Below are 21,319 nucleotides of genomic sequence, written 5' to 3' on the forward strand. Positions count from 1 at the left end.
AGAAGCCATTATCAGAAAATAAACTTTATGGTGGGAATGTGAACTAGTGCAGCCACTCTGGAAAACCGTGTGGAGGATCCTCAAAGAGTTAAAAATAGATCTGCCCTACGACCCAGCAATTGCACTGCTAGGGATTTACCCCAAAGATACAGATGCAATGAAACGCCAAGACACCTGCACCCCGATGTTTCTAGCAGCAATGTCCACAATAGCCAAAGTGTGGAAGGAGCCTCGGTGTCCATCGAAAGATGAATGGATAAAGAAGATGTGGTCTATGTATACAATGGAATATTACTCAGCCATTAGAAACGACAAATACCCACCATTTGCTTCGACGTGGATGGAACTGGAGGGTATTATGCTGAGTGAAATAAGTCAATCGGAGAAGGACAAACATTATATGGTCTCATTCATTTGGGGAATACAAAAAATAATGAAAGGGAATAAACGGGAAAGGAGAAAAAAATGAGTAGGAAATATCAGAAAGGGAGACAGAACATAAAAGACTCCTAACTCTAGGAAACGAACTAGGGGTGGTAGAAGGGGAGCTGGGCGGGGTGTAGGGGTGACTGGGTCACAGGCACTGACGGGGGCACTTTATGGGATGAGCACTGGGTGTTATTCTATATGTTGGCAAATTGAACACCAATAAAAAATAAATTTTTTAATAAAAATAAAAATAAACTTTATAGACAGCCTGAGGCAGGACAAAGTCACTTGAGGACGATGACGGTGCGGAGTTCACTGTCGCTCTCCTCACCCAGGTCTTCAGCAGCTGAATCTGCAGCCCGAGGCTTCTCTACTGGGGCATCACCTTTCTCTCTGCAAAAAAGAATGCCTTTAACTCTGTAAAGGAACAATTAAACTTTTCATAATTAACTCATTTTAGAAAAGAAGTATAAATTGTCCCCAATCAGGTACCCTGGTTCCTTGTTGAAAATCTCATCCTCATCAGAAGAATCCCTGTCGTGTAGCTTCTGTGCCATGTTTTTCTTCCGTGTGGCATTGAGAGGTCTGTACATGTCCCGAAGCCAAAGTGGCCACCTTCTCCAGAAAAAGCCCTAGAAAACAGAAAGGACATTGTTAATTCTGCATTTCCCCTGCTCTCTCCAGCCATGGGACTTTATCTTCCTCAGATTTACCTGATTCTCCCGTTGGATTGAACATCTCTTATGCAGCAGAGAATTAAAGAAGAGCCTTGGAGGAAACACATATGCAGACAATTAGTGATTCACGCCATTTCCCATGCCTCTCACAATGTGTATCTCTGGTCCTATTAGGACATCTCAGTCCATAATCACAGGAAGCAAAATCACTACAGACCTCGGATCCTGAAAATAATCCCATGCATGCTACACTTCCAGAATTTTCCCATGTCTGTCCATAATGGCCCCACAATTTCTCTGGGGAGGCCTTTGTATGTGGCTTGGCATTGAGTATAAGCAAGATTTTCATCCTGCTCACCTGGGCCTATGGCCAAGTGCCCTCGTGCAGTGAACAGACTGTGCAACTATAACACAGAAGCACCTTACTCTCTCCAGAAGCAGTTTACTTTGGTCCCCTTTGGACTTTGTCTCATAGGCATCATTTGCTGGGGAGGAGGAGAGAGAGGTGTTTCTATTTTCCTAGCTGCTTTATCCTACAAGTTGATTCACACCAAATAAATGCACGAGTCCAACCAACAAAGTTACCTAACTCACTGACTTTCTCATTGCAGGCAGTGGCTAATGAGTGAGTGAGGAAGGTCACAGCCAGCACTAAAACACAAAATATTATTTTTGAATATAAACAATATAGAAAGAATCAGAATGTATAGTAAGTTTGTCTTAGAAACTGCTTATGTTGGCTCGCCCAGGTGGCTCAGCAGTTTAGTAATGCCTTTGGCTCAGGGCGTGTGTGGTCCTGGTCTGGGGATGGACTCCACATTAGGCTCCATGAGAGGAGCCTGCTTATCCCTCTATCTCTCTGCTTCTCTCTCTGCGTCTCTCATGAATAAATTAAAAAATATTTTTAAAAACCTGCTTCTGTCTTGACAGTATGTATGTACGGAGTTGTGACATAAAATGTAGCTCGCAGCCCAAGAACAGTATAATCAGAGGAGAAGTGCCCCTCTGGAAAGGAACCATCTTCTGACACTCAGTAGCAGTATGCCCATGGGGCAATTTACCTTCCCTTTCTTCTCCATTTCCTTATTATAAAAGGAAGAGACAAACTATTACCTAAGGCCTCTCCCAGTTAACAGTCTATGGAGTCTGGACAAAGGGAATGGAGAGTGGTGGATCAAAAACTAGGAGGAGGAGGGAAGTTTTCCTGCCACTTTACAGGAAGGAGTCCTATTTTTCTGCCTTCCATCAGCCTTGAAGACTAGGCCTCTTAGCCCAAGACTCTGTAGCCAGGCCTGATGGTCACTACCAGCAGGAACAGGTGCACCCAACCCCTCTCCACCCTTTTTCTTTAAAGGAGTAGTGACAGTAGATGCTCTGTGTCAGTTCCATTCTAACTCAGATTTGTCTGGGAAGCTAATTTTGCTGGATCCAGGCAAAGCATTAGACCAAATCAATATTCTTTCTGCCTTTGGTAGTTTCCTGGGTGTAAAACAAGGGGAGTGAAATAGGAGTTCTAAAATCTAGTTCTGAAATTCTGCTTTAATAATTGCCAATTTACCTTGAGCCTCCTTCTTCATCTTCCACTGGTGCTGCTCTATGAGAATAAATCTGTTTTGGAAGAAAACATATCACAGGTACCCATCTCAATGACCATGCCTCCAAATCTGTATTCATTCCTTTGTATTTTAAGTCTTATTCAGCCTTTTTGGAGAGCAGGAATTCTATTTTTTAGTAGTCCTTTGACTCTTCCATAGTCCCAACTTGGGAACTTGTGTGCATCTGGCAATACATTTTATTGACTGTTTTAGATGACATCCAACAGGTAATTCCTAATAAAAATTCTTAGAAGTAAGAAAAGAAAAGTATCTACCAGAAACCTAAATAGCAACATTGTTTTAAAGTCAAGGACAAGAGTTCAATGCCTATTATTCCTGTTACTATTCATCACGTTGAAGAGGTCCTAATCAATGCAATAGGAAAACACTTCTTTTAAAGATTCCAGGCATCTCAATGCAATAGGAAAAATTAAGTATTGGAAAGTAAGAAACAAAACATATTGGCATATGAAATTATGGACAACCTAAAAGGCCCAAGAGAGTCAACTTAAATTTTACTGTAGTGGGATGCCTGGGTATCTCAGCAGTTGAGCGCCTGCCTCTGGCTAAGTGCATGATCCCAGGGTCCTGGGATCAAGTCCCACATCAGGGTCCCTGAATGGACCCTGCTTCTCCCTCTGCCTGTGTCTCTGCTTCTCTCTGTCTCTCATGAATAAATAAAATCTTTAAAAAAATAGAAAAATAAATTTTACTGGAAGTGCTCTGAGAATTCAGTAAGATGGCTAAATACAAAATCAAGAGCTCAACATGCAAAATGCAATAGCTTTTTTACGTTCCACAAATAACTAATTAACAAATGGAAGAATGGTTCCATTTATAATATCAATAAAAGGAAGGATACCTCGGTGGCTCTATGGTTTAGTGCCTGCCTTCCGCCTAGGGTGTGATCCTGGAGTCCCGGGATCGACTCCCACATCAGGCTCCCTGCATGGAGCCTGCTTCTCCCTCTGCCTGTGTCCCTGCCTCTCTCTGTGTGTGTCTCATGAATAAATAAATAAAATCTTAAAAAAAGATTAAAAAATATCAATAAAAGACATAAAGTACCTAGGAATAAACTTACAGCAAAGAATGGGGAAGACCTTTGAGATGAAAACATTAAAATTCTTCTGAAGGACTTTAAGAAATGAATACATGATGATACCATGTTCCTAGAATATTGCAAAGATGTCAATTCTCCTCAAACTCAATGCAATCCTATTCAAATCCCAAGATAGTTTTTCTTTTTTTTAAATAAAAACTGGCCAGCTGACATTTGGTAAAGGGATATGCAAGTCTAGCTATGAAATGTATGAAAAAGGAGATCAAAGAGCATGAGCGTAACTCTACCAGACATCAAAATAGGTTATTATAAAGCAATTGGAATTAAGTATATAGTGTGATATGGGAAAGGAAACTGGACTGATAAGAATCCAGATAAGAAAAGTATTTTAGAGACGCCTGGGTGGCTGAGTGGTAGAGCATCTGCCTTTGACTCATAGAGTGAACCCGGGTCTGGGGATCAAGTCTCACATTGGGCTCCCTGAGACGAGCCTGCTTTTCTCTCTGCCTATGTCTCTGTCTCTGTGTGTGTGTGTCTCATGAATAAATAAAATCTTACAAAAAAATAGTATTTTAGATCTGTTAAGAAAGAATGAACCATTCAATAAAAGATTTTAAAGTAACTGGTTCTTTCTGTAGGGGGAAAATGTTAGATCCCCTACCTCAACCATACCTAAAAACAAAACAGATCTATACAGGTTGAAAAATATAAATTATAACAAATATAAGTATAGACGAAGACAGTATAAAGGCAACAAAGGCCTCGCTAACAAGACCCACATCCCATAGGCCACAAGGAAAGAACTCGCATATATGGTGACAGACTCAAAACATCTCCCATTTCTTGTAGTCTCGCCCCCTTCACCCTTGGATTGTTGGTCATCTTCTGGTGACTGATAAAACTCTTTTCATATTAAATATATTAATCCTTTCAGTGGCTTCCACTGAATTTCAGTGTTTCAAATGCTGGCCAGTGTTTTCATCTTTAAGGAGACAGAACAGTGGAATAAGAGCACAGGATTTGCAGTTAAGTAAAACTGGGTTCTGCTTTGGGTTTTGCCACTGGAGCCTTAAGCTGATCCCCTTTTATGTATGAAAGAGGGATGGTAATATTGTCCTCCCAGGGTTGTGGGCATGAAATTGGATATGGAAAATTCTTCTTCCTATGCTTGGCATAAACCAGTGCCAAGTCATTATGGAACTGAAGAAAAGGTAAACAGGCAACCTCCAGCACAGGTGACTATAAACATGACATGCTTTGGAGTAGCCTGATGCAGGATTTTAGCTACAGTATTTTAACCAAAACTATTCACATAATTCAGTGTGTGGAAAAAGCTGCTGAGTAAATCTAATTAATCAACAAGATGATATTTTTATCTTTAAGCCATGTCCTTTTTTCCAGGATGACTGATATAGCTCCATGAGGGTGGATACTATCTCTCATCATTTCAACCAAGGAAAGAAATCAGTGGTAGTCTGAAAGTGGCTGGTGAGTACATCTAACCACAGAATTTTGAGTTGAGGAAATGTTACTATCATGTTAACTTGGCCTTCTTAAGCCTAACGTCCCAAAACAGTCTAATGGCTTGTTGCCTTGTTTATAATCCATAAATCACCTGGCAATGGAAAGTTCCTTTAAAAATCCCCAGAATAGGGCAGCCCCAGTGGCATAGCGGTTTAGCACTGCCTGTAGCCCATTGTGTGATCCTGGGGACCCAGGATCAAGTCCCACATCAGGCTCCTTGCATGGAGCCTGCTTCTCCCTCTGCCTGTGTCTCAGCCTCTCTGTGTCTCTCGTGAATAAATAAAATCTTAAAAAAAAAAAAGAATTGCTTCTCTTTAAAAAAATAAAATAAAATAAAAATCCCCAGAATATACTTTGCAATAAAAGAATGAAGTACATGTCAGTCTGTCAGACAGAAGAGAAATACCAAGTATCAGTAAGTGAGAAAGTGGCTTTGATTTTAAGTTTGTAAATTCTGAATCTATTATAAAGACAAAAGATTTTCTGGAAATCTGAATTAATGGTTGTTCTTACCTCAATGAGACAGAAAACTATAATCAAAATCATTACTACTACAGTCACAGATATTGCCAAGATGAGTTTGTTGTTATAGCCATAACCTGGAACTTCTTTTGTGAGCTAAAAAAACAAAAAACAAAAAACAAAGAACAATTTTTTAGAAATCAAAGAAAAGGATGAAAGCTAACTATTCTTAAGCTACTCTAAAACCTCATTCTTTCAGTGGAGTGGCGTATAGGTTCTTAAGAAATATACCAAATCTAATGTGTTATATAATTTTATCATTAGCCCTTTCTTCAATAATATATTTATCTTGTATGTTAAGTCCTCTTCTCATCTACCTGGGAAGAGTGGCACCATTCTCTAAATGAGCAAAGTGGCAGATCACTGTCTCAGCCAACATTAATGGCTAAGACAAGACCCAGACTGGGAGGCCCTGGTCCTTGTGCGTGGGTGCTTTAATTGCATGTCCTAAACTGACTAAAAGTTCAGACCCCATGGTTCAGGAGTTATCCTCACCTCACTTGACTTCTGCTCTTTCTGTTCACTCTGGGCTTCTGTGCTCTCATTGATATAGTTCTCAGTCTTCCATTGGTCTGTATCCCACTCTGCCTTGGACACCTTTACTTCCTGCTGCTCGCTGAGAAGCTTCATCAGGAGGCCTGTTCTGGAGATAAGCTTGGCACAAGCCAGTTGCACATTGGTCTCAGAGCAGTCCATTTTCAAAGTCCGGATAACATGAGAAATGAGCCTTCTCACGTCATTATTCGGGATGAGGGACCGTAGCTGCTGGTTTAGCTGAATTTCAAATAGATCACCTGCGGATGAGAGCTTTGCAACACTGAAGCCTGTGGGCTTTGGGGGCAAGTCAGTGACCAAGTTGTGGTATTCCCATTGTGTTTCATTGGTTTGTTTAACAGTCGGCACAAAGTTGTCTCTGGTGGTAGTAGAATATGTATTGGAAAGATTCCTACGGTTTGTGAATTCAGGGGGAGTTTGTTCTGATACAGTAGTGCTTCCTGGAGAAATAATTTCTTCAGAAGCATTCTGTGCAGTAGTGTTTTCTACAGTAGTGTTTTCTTTAGAAGGTTCTGAAAGAGTAAATAATTCTGGAAAAGGATTTTCCTGAGTTCGTTTTTCTGAAGATGAAATAGCCTCCTGTGAAGGGGAATCGATGAGGCTCCTGACGGCAGGCAATGGAGGCCTCTGTGCAGGCATCAATCTATTCGAGAGTGAGTTTTTCTTTCTGAACTTTTTACTTTTTTTGGTCTTGGGTGTTCTTTGGACTATACGTGAGCGAATTTTATGGAAAATATACTTTTTTCCAGAATGCGAGACTGGTCTGGAAATCTCCATTTCCCTAACTCTAGCATTCGCATCTTCTAAAACAACAATGGGGTAGGTTAAGTCTTCTGATTTGTTTCTCACCTTAGGTAGGGATTTTGGAGCAGTGGAGGCAGAAGGCCTGCCCATTATGTATTGCTTCGGGAAAGAAGAGGCTGCTGCCTTGTGCTCCTTTATGAATGAAGACTCTGTGTGGATGGAGTTTCCCACTAATTTCCTGGGCCTCTGGGCCATGTGAAGCTCCTCCAGCTCCCTTGGGGATGGTCCACTGAGCCTTCTTTCTTTGGCCATGTTCTTCACAAATGACTGGGCACTCTGTTTCCCTTGGGTGCTCTGAACGTCCACTTCCTTGTAGTGCCTTTTCTGTAGGTCCTTGGGGCCCTTGAGAACCCTGTTTTTTCTAAACCGCCTCTTCCGTACATTCTTAGCCTTGGGAAGGGTCTTTTCCTGTCCTTGGGCAGTTTCCAATTTCTTTGGAAAGATTTGGCGTTTAAATTTGGGACCTAAAATCCCGGGAGGTATAAGCATGGCAGTTTTTTCTTTCTTTTTTACCTCATCAATTTTTTCTTGAATTTCTGCATCTAACAAATTTTCCAGGAAAGAGAGTTTCCTCAGTTTATTTTTGTAAGTTGAATTGTTGGGTCCAGGTTCAAGAGAAGGGCTCTTTGTGTTGTTTTTCAAGTAACCCACAGGCTTGTCTCCATCTTGAACATTTGAAAACAGAGTTTTAATGAATGGTAGTAATGTTGATTCTACATCTTCTACATTTCCCTCTGAGAAATAAGGTAATATGTAATTCAGCGCACTGATAACATCACTTTCATCATTAAAGTCTAACTGCTCATTCATAAAGGCTGACAGACCGATGCCATTTTTGTCTGAGGATGCCTTCTCTGGCTCAATTGTCAGCTCAGTACTGGTACTCTTCTTCCGGGCTTTTAATACCTTCATGAATGATCCTTCTACATTCATTATAGATACTTTTTCATCTGTCAGAAAAAGAAGAGACTAGTTTTGATAATGAAAGGCTGATAGCACAGTTTTTGTCAGTCCGCAGTCATACATCCCAGTCATAAAAATTAAGAACCAGCAAATATCTGAGTACCATTATCAAGGACACAAACTCAAACTTGAACCTATATTGGCAACAACAAAAGGAGAAAAGGGTATTTTTTTAAATGGCTATTTCTTCAGAACCTTTCACAACGTGAATGACTACATTTAGGATTATTCCATAATCCTTGGTCTCCAAGGGCCAATTATCTAGCACTTAAGAAAAGCCAAGTCTGGAAGACACTCAGCTAAACTGTCTGCAAATCTACTGTGACTCCTGGTATTCATATACCCTGTCCTGTACTGCTTCAGATGCAGTGGGAGCAGGGGGTTTCCTCCTTCTATCTCTTCAGTGTGCTTGTTTTCTTGCTACTATCACAGATGCCCATGAAAACACCCACTGCTAGTAGGGCCTCATCTGGACATGCCCTCTCCATCTACCCATCAATTACTATGCTTGGTCCCTGCTCCCATATATTGCAGCTCACACAAAACATAAGCTCTAGACAGAAAAAAAGCACTAAGTCCACCCTGGCTCTTTGCTTAAATTGGGCAGGGAACGAGTGTAGGCTAAGAGATTTTCCAGGTATGAGAGATATGCCAATGTGGAATGTTCGATAAATCAATGGAATAATACTTGAGGTTTTAAAATGCAGAAGGGATAAAGAAATTTTTTGTCAGAATGTGAAGAAATATACTTCACTTTCATTTCTAATATTTCTAGCTTTAGTTATTAGGGTACCATCCAGAGCTTCCCACTACATGAAAGTCAGCATATGGCTTGTGTACATGCACAGTATCATCCAACCGAGTTTCATTTCCAGAAGAATTAGAAGTATTTTCAGCGGTGTTGATGAGAGTCAGAGGAGGAGGTAATAAAGGTCACAAGAAAGGAGGAGCAACGGGCTTGTAGAGAGCCCTAAACGGGACACTTGAGTGCTAGGCAACAGTACTTAACACCTCTGATCTAATTTTTCCTCACCTGTAAAAGGAGGCTAAACATGCCTATTCTGCCCACCTCTAAGAGATAAGGGAGTAATTAGTAAAAAATTGTTTTGAAAAATAAGCAACATTGTATTTACAGAGGTAGCAAAGTGTTATTTATGATGTACCCTAGATCATTGATAGGGAACCATATTCAAGCTATCTGGGTGCAGAAGCACATTTTGGAAGTCATGAAGTTAGTGCCAATAAAACATAGTATACAGAAAAATACTTAAAAGTATCTGAGTGTTTTTGGATAGAAAAGCTGAGGATTCAGAAAAAGTTCAGAGTTGGACAGTCCAAGAATAGAAGAGTGCTCTGTATCCATAAGAAGGCAGCAGCTTCTGGTTAGGGAACAGGAACTCTCAGGCTCTGAATAAACTTTATCTATAAATCAGCATCACTTTTACTCTTGATAACTTGTAAAAACAAACAATAAACAAAAATATATCTCCACTTGTCATATAAGACAAGGGGGACCTGAGTTCTGATACATATGAAATTCGTTTACAAATTATGATGCATATGTTTTCATTTGGGAGTAATTAATTTAATAATGTAACTGAGAATCTGACTTATAACAAAGGAATAGTTCTTATAAATTTAGGGATTTTAAGGGTGCCTGTGTGGCTCAGTGGGTTAAGCATACAACTCTTGGTTTCAGCTCAGGTCATGATTTCAAGGTCATGGGATTGAGCCCTGCAATGGGCTCCACACTCAGTGGGGAATCTGTTTGAGATTCTCTCCCTCTGCCCCTCCTTCGACTCACATCTCTCTCTCTCTCAAATAAATCTTTGAAAAAAAAAAGAAATTTAGGGGTTTGAACTGTAAGTGAATAAAAATAATGCAGTGACATCATTAGTTAAAAATTGATCATTGTTGATTAAAAATAAAAATTAAAACATAAATAAAATTTAAAATATACCATGAGGTGATTCCTGGTTGGCTCAGCGGTTTAGCACCTGCCTTCAGCCTAGGGCGTGATCCTGGAGTCCTGGGATCAAGTCCCACATCAGGCTCCCTATATGGATCCTGCTTCTCCCTCTGCCTCTCTCTCTCTCTCTCATAAATAAAATCTTTAAATATAAATATTATATATATATCATGAGGCAATTCAAACTCACCACAACGTGTGGCATTTGTCAAACATTCACCGTCACAATGCAGCTTGACTGTCTTGCAAACAACCTCAATATTATTTTTGAGTTGGCAGAGACAACAGGACATACGGCTAGGTAATATCCTATAAATGGAAACACAGAGCATTATATTAGTGGTAAAGGGGTTACTTGAGTAGAAGATTCAGGCCAAGGTCTTCACAGGGCTCTGCATAAAGGAATTCTTGTGGCATATGATGGTTGGGTAGGGTTGAGTAGGGACCAGTTGGCCAATTGTTGCTCATGAATATTATAAATAAAGAGAAGGACAGAGGTGCTCAACCAATAGGTAAGGATGGTAGGGGGTATGATATACCTAGAATAAGACAGAGATAAGAACTGGGTGACATTGATCAGTAGTTCAGTTCAGAAGTATCTCCTTCTGACCCAAAAGTCTCACTTTGGGTTAAGAGCATACAGGAAGAGGGTAGACTTCTAAGAAGAGTCTGAGTAAGTCTAAAATATGGCCCACATCAAGGATAGAAAGCAATCAATCAAAACTAACCCAAAATCTACACAGGTGTTACAACTAGCAGACAAGGATGTTTAAAAAGTTACTATAACTGGGGTGCCTGGGTGCCACTGTTGGTTAAGCATCTGACTTTTGGTTTCAACTCAGGTCATGATCTCAGGCTCATAAGATCAAGCCCCTCACTGGGCTCCTAGATCACTGTAAGTCTGCTTGAGATTCCTCTGCCCCACCCACGTGTGCTCTCTTCTTTCTCTTAAATAAATTATAAAATCTTTATAAAAAAAGTTATAACAATATTTCTTATGTTAAAGAAAACCAGACTGATGAGGCACCAGGGTGGCTCAATCAGTTAAATGTCTGCCTTCGGCTCAGGTCATGATCCCCGGGTCCCAAGATCGAGCTCCACATCAGTTTTGCTCCTCAGCAGAGAGCCTACTTCTCCCTCTCCTCTGCTCCCCCTGCTTGTGCTCTCACTCTCTGTCAAATAAATAAAATCTTAAAAAAAAATCCCAGACTAAGAAACCCATGTCTCTACTTAGTGAGTTATACAACAACTTCAAGTGGCCTAATATATGCATACGTAGAGTCTACAAGGGAGAAGAAATATAATTTGAAAAATAATAGCCCCCAAATTGTCCAAACAGGTAACCCTAATAAACCCACAAATCCAAGAAGGTCAATGAACTCTAAACACAAGAAATATGGACAAAACTATGCCAAAGCACATCATAATCAAACTTCTCAAGCCATCAATAAAGAGAAAATGTTAAAAATAAGCCAAAGGAAAAACCTCCACACAACATATAGGGAAATAGAGATAACAATGGTAACATATTTCTTGTTGGAATTAATGGAACTCAGTAGAGCAACATCTTTAAAGCAGTGAAGCGGAGAGGGGACCAACAACTATCAAACTAGAATTCTATATCCAGATCTTTCAAAAATAAAAGCAAAACAAAAGACTGAGACATACAAAAGCTGAAAGAAGTCATCATTAGTAGATTTACACTGTAGAAAAGCTAAAGAAAGTATTTTCAAGCAGAAGGAAAATGATTGCGATAGAAATGTGGATCCACACAAAAGGAAGAAGAACATTAGAACTGGTAACTCCAAAGGTAAATACATAAGGTTTTTCTTACTATTTAAATATCTGAATACAATATGATTTCACTTATATGTAGAATCTTAAACAAATGAAAACTGACAACAAAAAGAAGAGAGAAACAGATTCATGAATATGGAGAACAAACTGGTGGCTGTTAAAGTAGAGGGCGGGGATATGGTCAAAATGAGTGAAAAGACGTAAGAAGTACAAACTTCTAGTTATAAAGTAAGTCTCCAGATGAAAAGTACAATGTAGGGAATATAGTTAATAATACCGTAATACACTTATTGTGGTATTAATTCTTCAATCACTATGTTGTACATCTGAAACTAATTTAATATACATCAACTATACTTCCTAAAGGAGTTAACTTATTGTTTAAACAAAAAAATAATATAGTGTGCTGTTTAGAAGTAAAGCAAAATGTATGAAGACATTAGCACAAAGGCCAGTAAGGGAGAAATGAAGTACACTATATATTGTAAGGTTCTTATGCCAATCATGAAATCATATATTATTTGAAGATAGACTGTGAAAAGTTAAAGATGAACACTACAAGCCATTAAACTACTGCTAAACTAACAAAACCTGAGTTGTAATTAACTAGCCAACAAATAAAATTTAATTTAATTTAATTTAATTTAATTTAATTTAAAAGTGTACTCAGTCATCCAAAAGTAGGAAGAAAAAGAAAAAAAATAGCAAAACAAAGAACAGATGGGACACATAGAGAGTTTAGTAGCTTTAAATGTAGTCATGTTAATAATTACATTAGGTGTAATGGTATAATCACCCTAATTAAAATATAAAAAAGCAAAAGCCAACTATATGCTGTCTATAAGAATCATCTGCAATAGAAATATACAAGTAGGTTAAAAGTATAGAAAAAATTGTGCTATGCTAACAGTAATCAAAAGAAACCTTGGGTGGCTACATTACTGTAAGACAAAGTGCATTTCAAAGTAAAAAAATATTACCAAGGATAAAGGAGGTTATTCCATCATTATAGGAATATCAACTAATAAAAAAGACATAACCTAAAAATTTATGCATCTGATAACAGAACTTCAAAATATATGAAGGAGAATGGCAAAGAGAGACAAATAAATACACAATTATAGTTGGAAATTTCAATATTGCTTTCTAAATAATTGACAGAAAAATATATAGAAAATCAGTAAAGATATAGCAGACTTGAATAACACTATCTACATACTTGACCTAACTGACATTATAGAATGCTCCACCCAAAATCAGAGTACTCATTTTTTTCAAGTAGATACATAATAGTTACCAAAATAGATCATAGGCTCATCTAATACCAGAATTCATGGGTATAACACAAGCCTCAATAAGTTTAAAAGGATTTAAGTCATTCAACATATGTTCTGTGACTACAATGGAATTAAATTAGAAATGAACAGATTTGAAAAATCTCCAAATTATTTAGAAACTAAACAACATACTTCTAAGTAACCCTGCCAGTCAAAGAAATCAAAAGAGAAATTAAGAGCTATTTCGTACTAAAACTGAAACCATGTCAACATATGGGATGTTGCTAATGCGGTGTTCAGCTTCCCCAGTATCCACTTTTAAGAAATTAAAAAAAGAAAAGAAAATTAATCATTGAATAAGGAGAAGAAATAGCATAATAGAGATCAAGGCACAAATAAAGAAAATGGAAAACAAAAATAGAGAGGCCAGTGAAATGAAAAGACAGTTTTTATTTATTTATTTTTAAAAATTGTAATTATTTATTCATGAGAGATACAGAGAGAGGGGCAGAGACATAGGCAGAGGGAGAAGCAGGCTCCCTGTGGGGAGCTTGAAAAGGGACTCGATTCTAGGACTCCAGGATCACGACCTGAGCCAAAAGCAGATGCTCAACCACTGAGCCACGCAGGTGCCCCAAAAGACAGTTTTTGGACTCAGTGAGGAGTCTGCTTGGGATTCTCTCTCCCTCTTCCTCTGCTCCTCCCACTTGTGCATGTGCATGCACACACACTCTCTAATAAATAAATATTTTTTAAAAAGAAATTATAGGGGCAGCCCGAGTGGCTCACCGGTTAAGTGCCACCTTCTGCCCAGGGTGTGATCCTGGAGACCTTGGATCCAGTCCCATGTCAGGCTCCCTGTATGGAGCCTGCTTCTCCCTCTGCCTGTGTCTCTGCCTTTCATTCTCTCTGTGTGTCTATATGAATAAATAAATAAAATCTTTTACAAAATAAAGAAAGAAATTCTATGTGGAGGTCAAAACTTTGAGCTCATAATCTAGAAATTGATGAGGCCTCAAATGTCCTCTAATTAATTCTTCTGCTCTCAGGAAAGATTAATTCCAGAATCTATCAAGAGCTGTAGTTACTTCTTTCATTTATGAAAGTGAGACTCTTAAGAGAGATGAGGAGAGTTAGGGGCTCTGGAAGGTTCAAATAACAAGTCCTTAAGTTCAGAGTTTAGGCAAAAGCTGCTTATTCAATACTATCAGCCTACTAGTTAGGTATCTAATAGCTAATTGAGGCAATATTTTCCTTTTACTTTTCCTAGAGATTTATCCTGCAATAAGATACAATCTATTGAAAGACGTACATTTGAACCACTACCTTTTTTGAAGTTTATGTAAGTTACAAATATAAATTTCATTATATTTGGAATTTTTGTTAAACTTAATTGTAAACCTCTTTGCTACAATCATTTTGAAATATGATTGTAATTTTATTAGTAGAAAGCTACTAAAATTATGTAGCGAATCTTTTTTGTCTGTAGCAAAGATTAGTGTAAGAATTATTATACAGATCAGACTGAATCATTCTAGAGAAGTGGTTCTCAACTAGGGTGATTTTGCACCCAGGTGACATTTGAAGTGTCTGGAGACATTTTTGGTTGTCAGACTGTAGATATGCTACTGGCATCTAGTGGGCAGAGGCCAGAGATGGCACTAAACACCCTATAATGCACAGGACAGCCCCTCTTAAAAAAGGATCCAACCATAAATGTCAATAGTGCTGATGTGAAATATTTTTCTAGAGAAATAAAGATTACCTAACACAAGTATTTATTGAGCATTTACAGATTTGTATCTAATGCAACACATGTAGAAACATGAAAATATAAATCTTTCATGCAAATTTTTTAAATTTAAATTTCTAAAAAAATTTTAAAAGGCATATCTTCCATAGCGAGATAGTTTCAGGATATGGAGAGGGTATTGAGATTATGTTTCATCCTATATAAATTGGAATCACTGCCAAAGGGTAAATGTTCTGAAAGAATACCTTTTTTCCTTCTTCTTTTGCTTGTGTCTTTTTTTGTAGAAATGTTAGTTGCAATGTATTGACGGAAGTGAGCTTTGGAACATTTCAGGCCTGGCATGGAATGCAGTTTTTACATAAGCTGTAAGTGAAATAGAAAATAAACACATGTAAAAAATAAACAGACAAACAATATGTAAAAACATCATACATTTATTGGTTCAGTGGATGTTAAGCCCAGTATGAACTCTGAAAAGTATGTCTTAAAATCCATTCTTTTTTTTTTTTTTCCAAATGAAACTAAGGTACAAAGAGGCCAAGAGGCTTGTCTATCTCATAAATGGCACTCTCAGCTTTCCCTGTACTCAGCTTTGGTATGGGCAATAAAAGGCCCCAAGCAAATAACACCCAAGTCAACACTATCCTGGGAATCCATGACAATGATGCTTCTCCAATAGGGGCATGGTCCTTCAAATTCCACCTCTGAATTTAACTTTGATTCCTGCTAATGGGCAAAGTTCCTAACTGCTTCAATGCATGCAAAATAAAGCTTCAAAGAACTAAGTGTAGGGGAATTCTCCAGGGAGCAAAAGTGTGGGTGCTTCCTCAGCCATCAGCTTCTTTTAAATGGTAAAGCAGAAACAACTGCTGAGAACCTGCCACAGGGCACTTCTCTCACCAGTTACCCAGAACATTATTTTTCAAAAAATGTATACCTCTGAGTAAATCATCTGGGGGCCATAAGAACCTTTGAGGTATGGTAAAAGATATTGTTTGTGTTAAGTTGTGTGAAAAATGTTCATGAAATACATTGCTGTAGCATAATTCCATGTGGCTATTTCCTGACTCTTCTTCAATAAGAAGTGTGTTATTCCCTTTCGGCTGGAAAATTCTGTGATTTCCTGGTGATATAAACAAATCATAGTGGGGGATGTTCAATGGCCTGAGGGGGATTTTAGACTCAAGGTGAATATCTTCCTCTAAACGTGACTTTGGAAAAGATTATCTTATCTGTCTTGTAGTTCAGAAATATTATTTCACACAGTTTTTTTTAGGATAGATGAAGGTGTTGAGGGTGTGTCTGGAGCTAGAGGGACAGTTCCTGCAGATGCCTATCTGTTGAAGGCTCCTCTCTCCTCCCATTAATTTGCTGATGCCTAACTTGGAAAAAGACTACAGAGGGTCAGTTTTTTGCTTGCGAACACCCCGGAGAAAAGGCTCATTGGGTTTCTGCACCAGGAGGTTTTGGTGCATCAATATACTGCCTTAAACTCACCATCTTTATTTCTAAGCATGTTATCACACCAAGAGTCTCTTAGAAGAATCTGAATTTCCAAAAAAGAAAGAAAAGAAAGAAAGAAAGAAAAGAAAGAAAGAAAGAAAGAAAGAAAGAAAGAAAGAAAGAAAGAAAGGAAAGGAAAGAATCTGACTTTCATTATAGTTATATGGGCAACACAAGAAAGAATATGGGGGAATCAGTTGATAAAAATCAATGAATTCATTGAAAAACATTCACTGAGTGCCATGTCCAATACATGTCAACACTGTACTAAGTACTGGGGGTACAAAGAATAAGACAGGGACTGTCCCCAAGAAACTTTCATACTGGAAGGAGAAAGATGTTGACAGGAAAACACACGGGAGCCGTGCGGGCATCCATGCAGCAGGGTAACAAGGTAGGGGGTTGACAAGGTAGGGAACAGGTTGTGGGATAGAAAAGACTCTTAATGGATGAAGCAACAGCTTGTTTGTGTTGAGTTTCTGTGTGCATCTTAAATAACAGAAAAAGGTAATTAAAGAACCAGAGCTAGCCAGTATTGATAATAAATTAATACTCATGTCATGGGACTTGAATACAGCTTCGAAAACTAATTCACAGTTCCTTCTGAAAGATTATCACGATACAGTAAGTGTGTACTGGGGGTTAGGCTCCTTTTTTGTTTGAGGTCAAATTTTTCTAATAGACAAAGCTAGTCTGCTTTAGGAAATCTCTGCCATAGTGAAATATAAACTTCATTGCATTTCTTTCCAAAGGCAAGTTGCCAAGGGAAGATGCCACCCTTTGAATTAGTCATGTTACCTGTGTGACATGTTACCAAGGTGTTTATAAGTTGAAACAATATTTTCTCTGGCATTAAAGAAGTCTGTAAAATGTATAGGCCCTAGCTGAGGTGGATTTATTTTGAACTGACCAAAGCTTTAACTTCAGGGCTCCTCACTTCCATAGGCCCCTTCCAAGGTCTTGAGAGGAGTCCTAGCAATTTTTATATTCATAATGTTGCATGTTTTTATTAGACAGGATTTCCCAAAGTAGATGAGGTTCAGGCCCCACAAGACCTTGATTGACCCTGGGTTTCAGGTAATTATAACTCAGTAAGCTTCTTGAATGAAGCCTCTAAGTTATTGATAAATACTGACTGAACAAGTTAGCAGTGTGGTAAAGTCTATTTTGAATCTGAAATCCACCTCAAAGACATGCCAAGAGCTTATTAATGAGGTACCACCTTTGGAGGTTTTTGTTTTCTTTGGCTTTAATAAGGTACCACTTTTTGAATGGTAGTAATAATCATATCTCTTTCAGATAAAATCAGGAATGAAATAGATTATGGAAAACCAGCAGTGGTTGATAATCCAAAATGTTAAGTATACTTTTCTTCTTTTCTGACTTTAAAGTGCTTCTTCTTCATTCACCTACACAGGTCCAGACTGATGGATTGTTTTTAAAAATTCTTTTAGTCACTTCACTGGTTCTAACAATACAAGCTCCATGATTTTAGAAACTGAAAGACTCTACCATGTAGAAGGGCTATATCTTATGCAAGTAGAGTACATTGACATGCTGGCTTGTCTGTGGTACCTCAGTGTTGTGCTAAGAACATAAGCACTAAGAGAGAATAAGGAAATTCTAAGCCTTATCCCTATTGAATTATTTACCTCACTGTTGAGAATACCAATGAGGCAGGTGTGGCCATACTATGAAGGCAAATTGAGCTGCAGTCACAGAGACACCCTAATGCTTCCCCAGTCATCCAGCATTGGTTTCCTTTAGATAGCCGTGTGCACACACAAGTTTATACACTTCAGGGTATTGTCATCACTTTTTGGTATGTACTGGAAATCCTGGCAGCTTCTTGTTCAGATTCAGAAAGGCATAAACATTAAGGGTGAAAATAATAACTCAGTCTGTCCTTTGGGAGGACTCAGGGTGGCTGTTTTATTATTTTCTATTAGTAATAGTTCAAAAGGTTTGAGACAGTCATACCCAGCAACCACTATACTTTCCTTCTCCCAACTGCATCTTATTCTTCCCATGCATGTTATTAACGATACGTATCTTCTTTCTCTCGGAACCATAGCAGTTCCTCCTCTGCCCCATAATATTTCTTTAATACCTACCTCTATTAGGTGCTTACTGTGTTCCAGGCACTATACTAAGGACTTTTATGTATTGTACAAGCAAGATAGTGTGACCAAAACTCTTAGATAGTGCCTGCCACATGGAAAATACTCAATACATGCTCCCTCACACTGTATCTCATTTTCGTTTTTCCAACAGCTCTTGTGATGTAGATATTGTTATCCCCACTTTGGGGACAAGGAAATTGAAACACAGAGACATTGGGTAACTTGCCTAGGTTCACATTGTTGATAAGTGGCAAAACCACTTACAAGATTTGCAAGTAATACAGCTCCGCTTTCCCTTGTACTAGGAGCTAAATGATGACTATTTGGCTTTTGGTGCATTGTCTCTTGGAGTTGGTTTCTAACTGGAATAAGAGCTTTAGAGCAGAGAACTCCTTTTCCCTAAGACAATCCCATGCTTCTGGAGCTCCTGGCCATGCCACCTATGGGTATCCCCAGGCTTTCTGCTCACTGCCCCAGGGCAAATGTAACACCATTACTACTAGGCACCTACTCTATGCTCAGCCTTATGCAAGATGCTTTGCATATGGTCTTTCATTTAATCCTCAAATCGCCTTATGAGGTAAATGGTACTAAGACTCAGAGATGTTTGTTATTCAAGTCACTTCACCAGGAAGTGACAGCCAGAATTCAAGCCTAGGTCTGCCTGCTTCCAAGGGCGCTTGCTTCTTCTGCTGTTCCTCACTGCCAGGAACTCTTCTTTAAAACTATTCTCAGAACTTTGATTAAGATATAGGCTTACCATTACAGATTCTTTACATTTGGCCCCTCCCCTACCCCTGAGAAAGAATTTATGTGATAAAGTTAGTTAGAAGTCTTGTATTGAGGAGCTTCACGTGGGGAGTCACATTCTCGTGGCTCATGGACATATGTAGATGAATAAAGGAAAGGGGTTATCCATCCCCAAGTACTTCAAACATACTGGAACAGGGTCTAGGTCACTCTACTTATTTCTTCGACTGTCTTCCTTCCAGGAGCCAGTTTTCCCTGCCTGTCTTGGGATTCTAGGATAGATAGTTTGGAGTTTGTCCTATTTTAAATTTATTTTCACTGCCTACTTTGGATAGTTTTTCAGCTAAAGCTGTTAGGATTTCAGTACATTCAGGACAGTGAAGACATGCTTCAGTCCTCAATTCTTCTGTCTCCTTAGTTAATAGAAAGGAAACATAGTCCATCTATCTGGACCCGTATAGAAGAATTTGGAGAAAAAAATAAAAACAGGTAAGACGTGTTCCCTTATTTTGTGAGCTACCTTTAATCCGTCCCATTGTTCTACAGCAAAAAGCTTTTGCAAAAATGCAAGAGTTTTCCTCTTCAAATAAGGTATAGTTTTCAAAAAAAATCATTTAGAATAATATCTCTTCAACTTTGATGACAAGACAGCCTTTAAAGCTAATAAAAACTGTTGTTTTATTTTACTTCCATAAAGATAACCCTGTGAATGTCAAAAAGCCAGTGGACTAGGGGTCAGCACATCTTTTATCTGCAAAATGAAGGAATTGAACCGAAAGGAAAATGATCTCTAGTGTGATGTCCTCAGTGAATCTAAACCACTCGTATTGTGGTTTGTAGAAAAGCAGTTGCTATGGAGTACTCCACCTGTAAACTTTTGGGTCAGTTCTCATTCTGTCCTTCCTCCAGGCACAGCCTTCATGAGGAAAAGATAGCGCTAAAGACAGGAGGAGGAACAAGGATAATTTAGAGTGGCCCCATATTTTGGTTTCACTAGTGATAAATGCAGGATGTTAACCTCAGTAGGACAAGGGCTGACTGGTTAAGAGGAAACACTGAGCTGATGGGTACAAGACCATGGGTGAACACTCAGGAAAGAGTGGACGGTTAGAGAACTGAGATAATTTGGGGGAAGGATAACAAACTGTTAAAACAAATAGTTTTGGCTACATAATGGTTTATAGTCATTGTTTTAAAACGCACGGAGGGAAGGATGCAGAGGTGGAGGAGCTCACAAGCACATAGCCCATCAGTGAGCTTATAGATTTTAATGCCAATTGTTTTTTAAAAGCAAAGGATAGGGCAGCCCCGGTGTCTCAGGGGTTTAGCGCTGCCTTCAGCCCAGGGCGTGATCCTGGAGACCCGTGATTGAGTCCCACATCGGGCTCCCTGCATGAAGCCTGCTTCTCCCTCTGCCTCTGTCTCTGCCTCTCTCTCTCTCTCTGTGTGTGTCTCTCATGAATAAATAAATAAAATATTTTTAAAAATAAAATAAAAATAAAAGCAAAGGACATTCAACATCTCAAAGTAGAGGAACTGTGCTTAACCAGACATGTGACACTCATATTCTTCCTCTTCATTATCTTGCTGAATAATAACTAGCATTACAAATCCAATACATTAATGGTACTGAAAAAAATCTAGAAGAATGGGAATAGGAAGAATAGGGGAGTTTCCAAGGCAAGAACAAAAATGTATGGCTCCCCCCACCAAAAAGTCTGTCTCCCAACCTCACTACCACTGGCTCCCTCTGACCTCAGTTGTAGAAGAGTCCAAGTCTTTTCTTTTCTCCACCTACCAACATATTTGGTGTTCTACCACCCAGTGCTCTATTTTTTTTTTAAATTTTTCTTAAATTTTTATTTATTTATGATAGTCACAGAGAGAGAGAGAGAGAGAGAGAGAGAGGCAGAGACACAGGCAGAGGGAGAAGCAGGCTCCATGCACCGGGAGCCCGATGTGGGATTCGATCCCGGATCTCCATGATCACGCCCTGGGCCAAAGGCAGGCACTAAACC

General features: G+C 38.9%; 2 protein-coding genes across 10 annotated transcripts in view; one reads left to right on the top strand and one right to left on the bottom strand.

Annotated features, from left to right (window-relative positions):
• Nucleotides 1-21,319, top strand: part of LOC140629212 (leucine-rich repeat-containing protein 37B-like) — a 78,063-nt gene that overhangs the window by 10,060 nt on the left and 46,684 nt on the right. For 7 of the 8 annotated variants that reach the window (XR_012027053.1, XR_012027054.1, XM_072818807.1 and 4 more), the window contains exons 6-10: nt 5,163-5,249; nt 14,443-14,514; nt 15,210-15,290; nt 17,728-17,784; nt 19,720-19,790. Coding sequence is in view for 6 of the 8 variants with exons in the window: in XM_072818807.1 (XP_072674908.1) it covers nt 17,752-17,784; nt 19,720-19,790 (104 nt within the window). In the remaining 2 variants the exon portion in view is untranslated. The remainder of the gene's footprint in view (nt 1-5,162; nt 5,250-14,442; nt 14,515-15,209; nt 15,291-17,727; nt 17,785-19,719; nt 19,791-21,319) is intronic. The other variant, XM_072818812.1, reaches the window with a different exon arrangement.
• Nucleotides 393-15,286, bottom strand: LOC140629208 (leucine-rich repeat-containing protein 37A2-like). Of its 2 annotated transcripts, none has more exons than XR_012027052.1 (7): nt 15,171-15,286; nt 10,289-10,407; nt 6,303-8,116; nt 5,799-5,903; nt 1,143-1,197; nt 922-1,061; nt 393-822 (listed from the first exon to the last, which is right to left on the bottom strand). XR_012027052.1 is itself a non-coding variant. In XM_072818799.1 (7 exons), the coding sequence occupies exons 1-7, from the start codon at nt 10,389-10,391 to the stop codon at nt 714-716; spliced, it is 2,376 nt and encodes a 791-aa protein (XP_072674900.1). In that variant the 5' UTR covers nt 10,392-10,407; the 3' UTR covers nt 393-713. The 2 variants fall into 2 exon arrangements, 1 of the variants encoding a protein (XP_072674900.1); XM_072818799.1 differs by lacking the exon at nt 15,171-15,286 and adding an exon at nt 2,665-2,714.

Source organism: Canis lupus, assembly GCF_048164855.1.
Source record: "Canis lupus baileyi chromosome 3 unlocalized genomic scaffold, mCanLup2.hap1 SUPER_3_unloc_2, whole genome shotgun sequence".
Taxonomy (NCBI): Eukaryota; Metazoa; Chordata; class Mammalia; order Carnivora; family Canidae; genus Canis; species Canis lupus.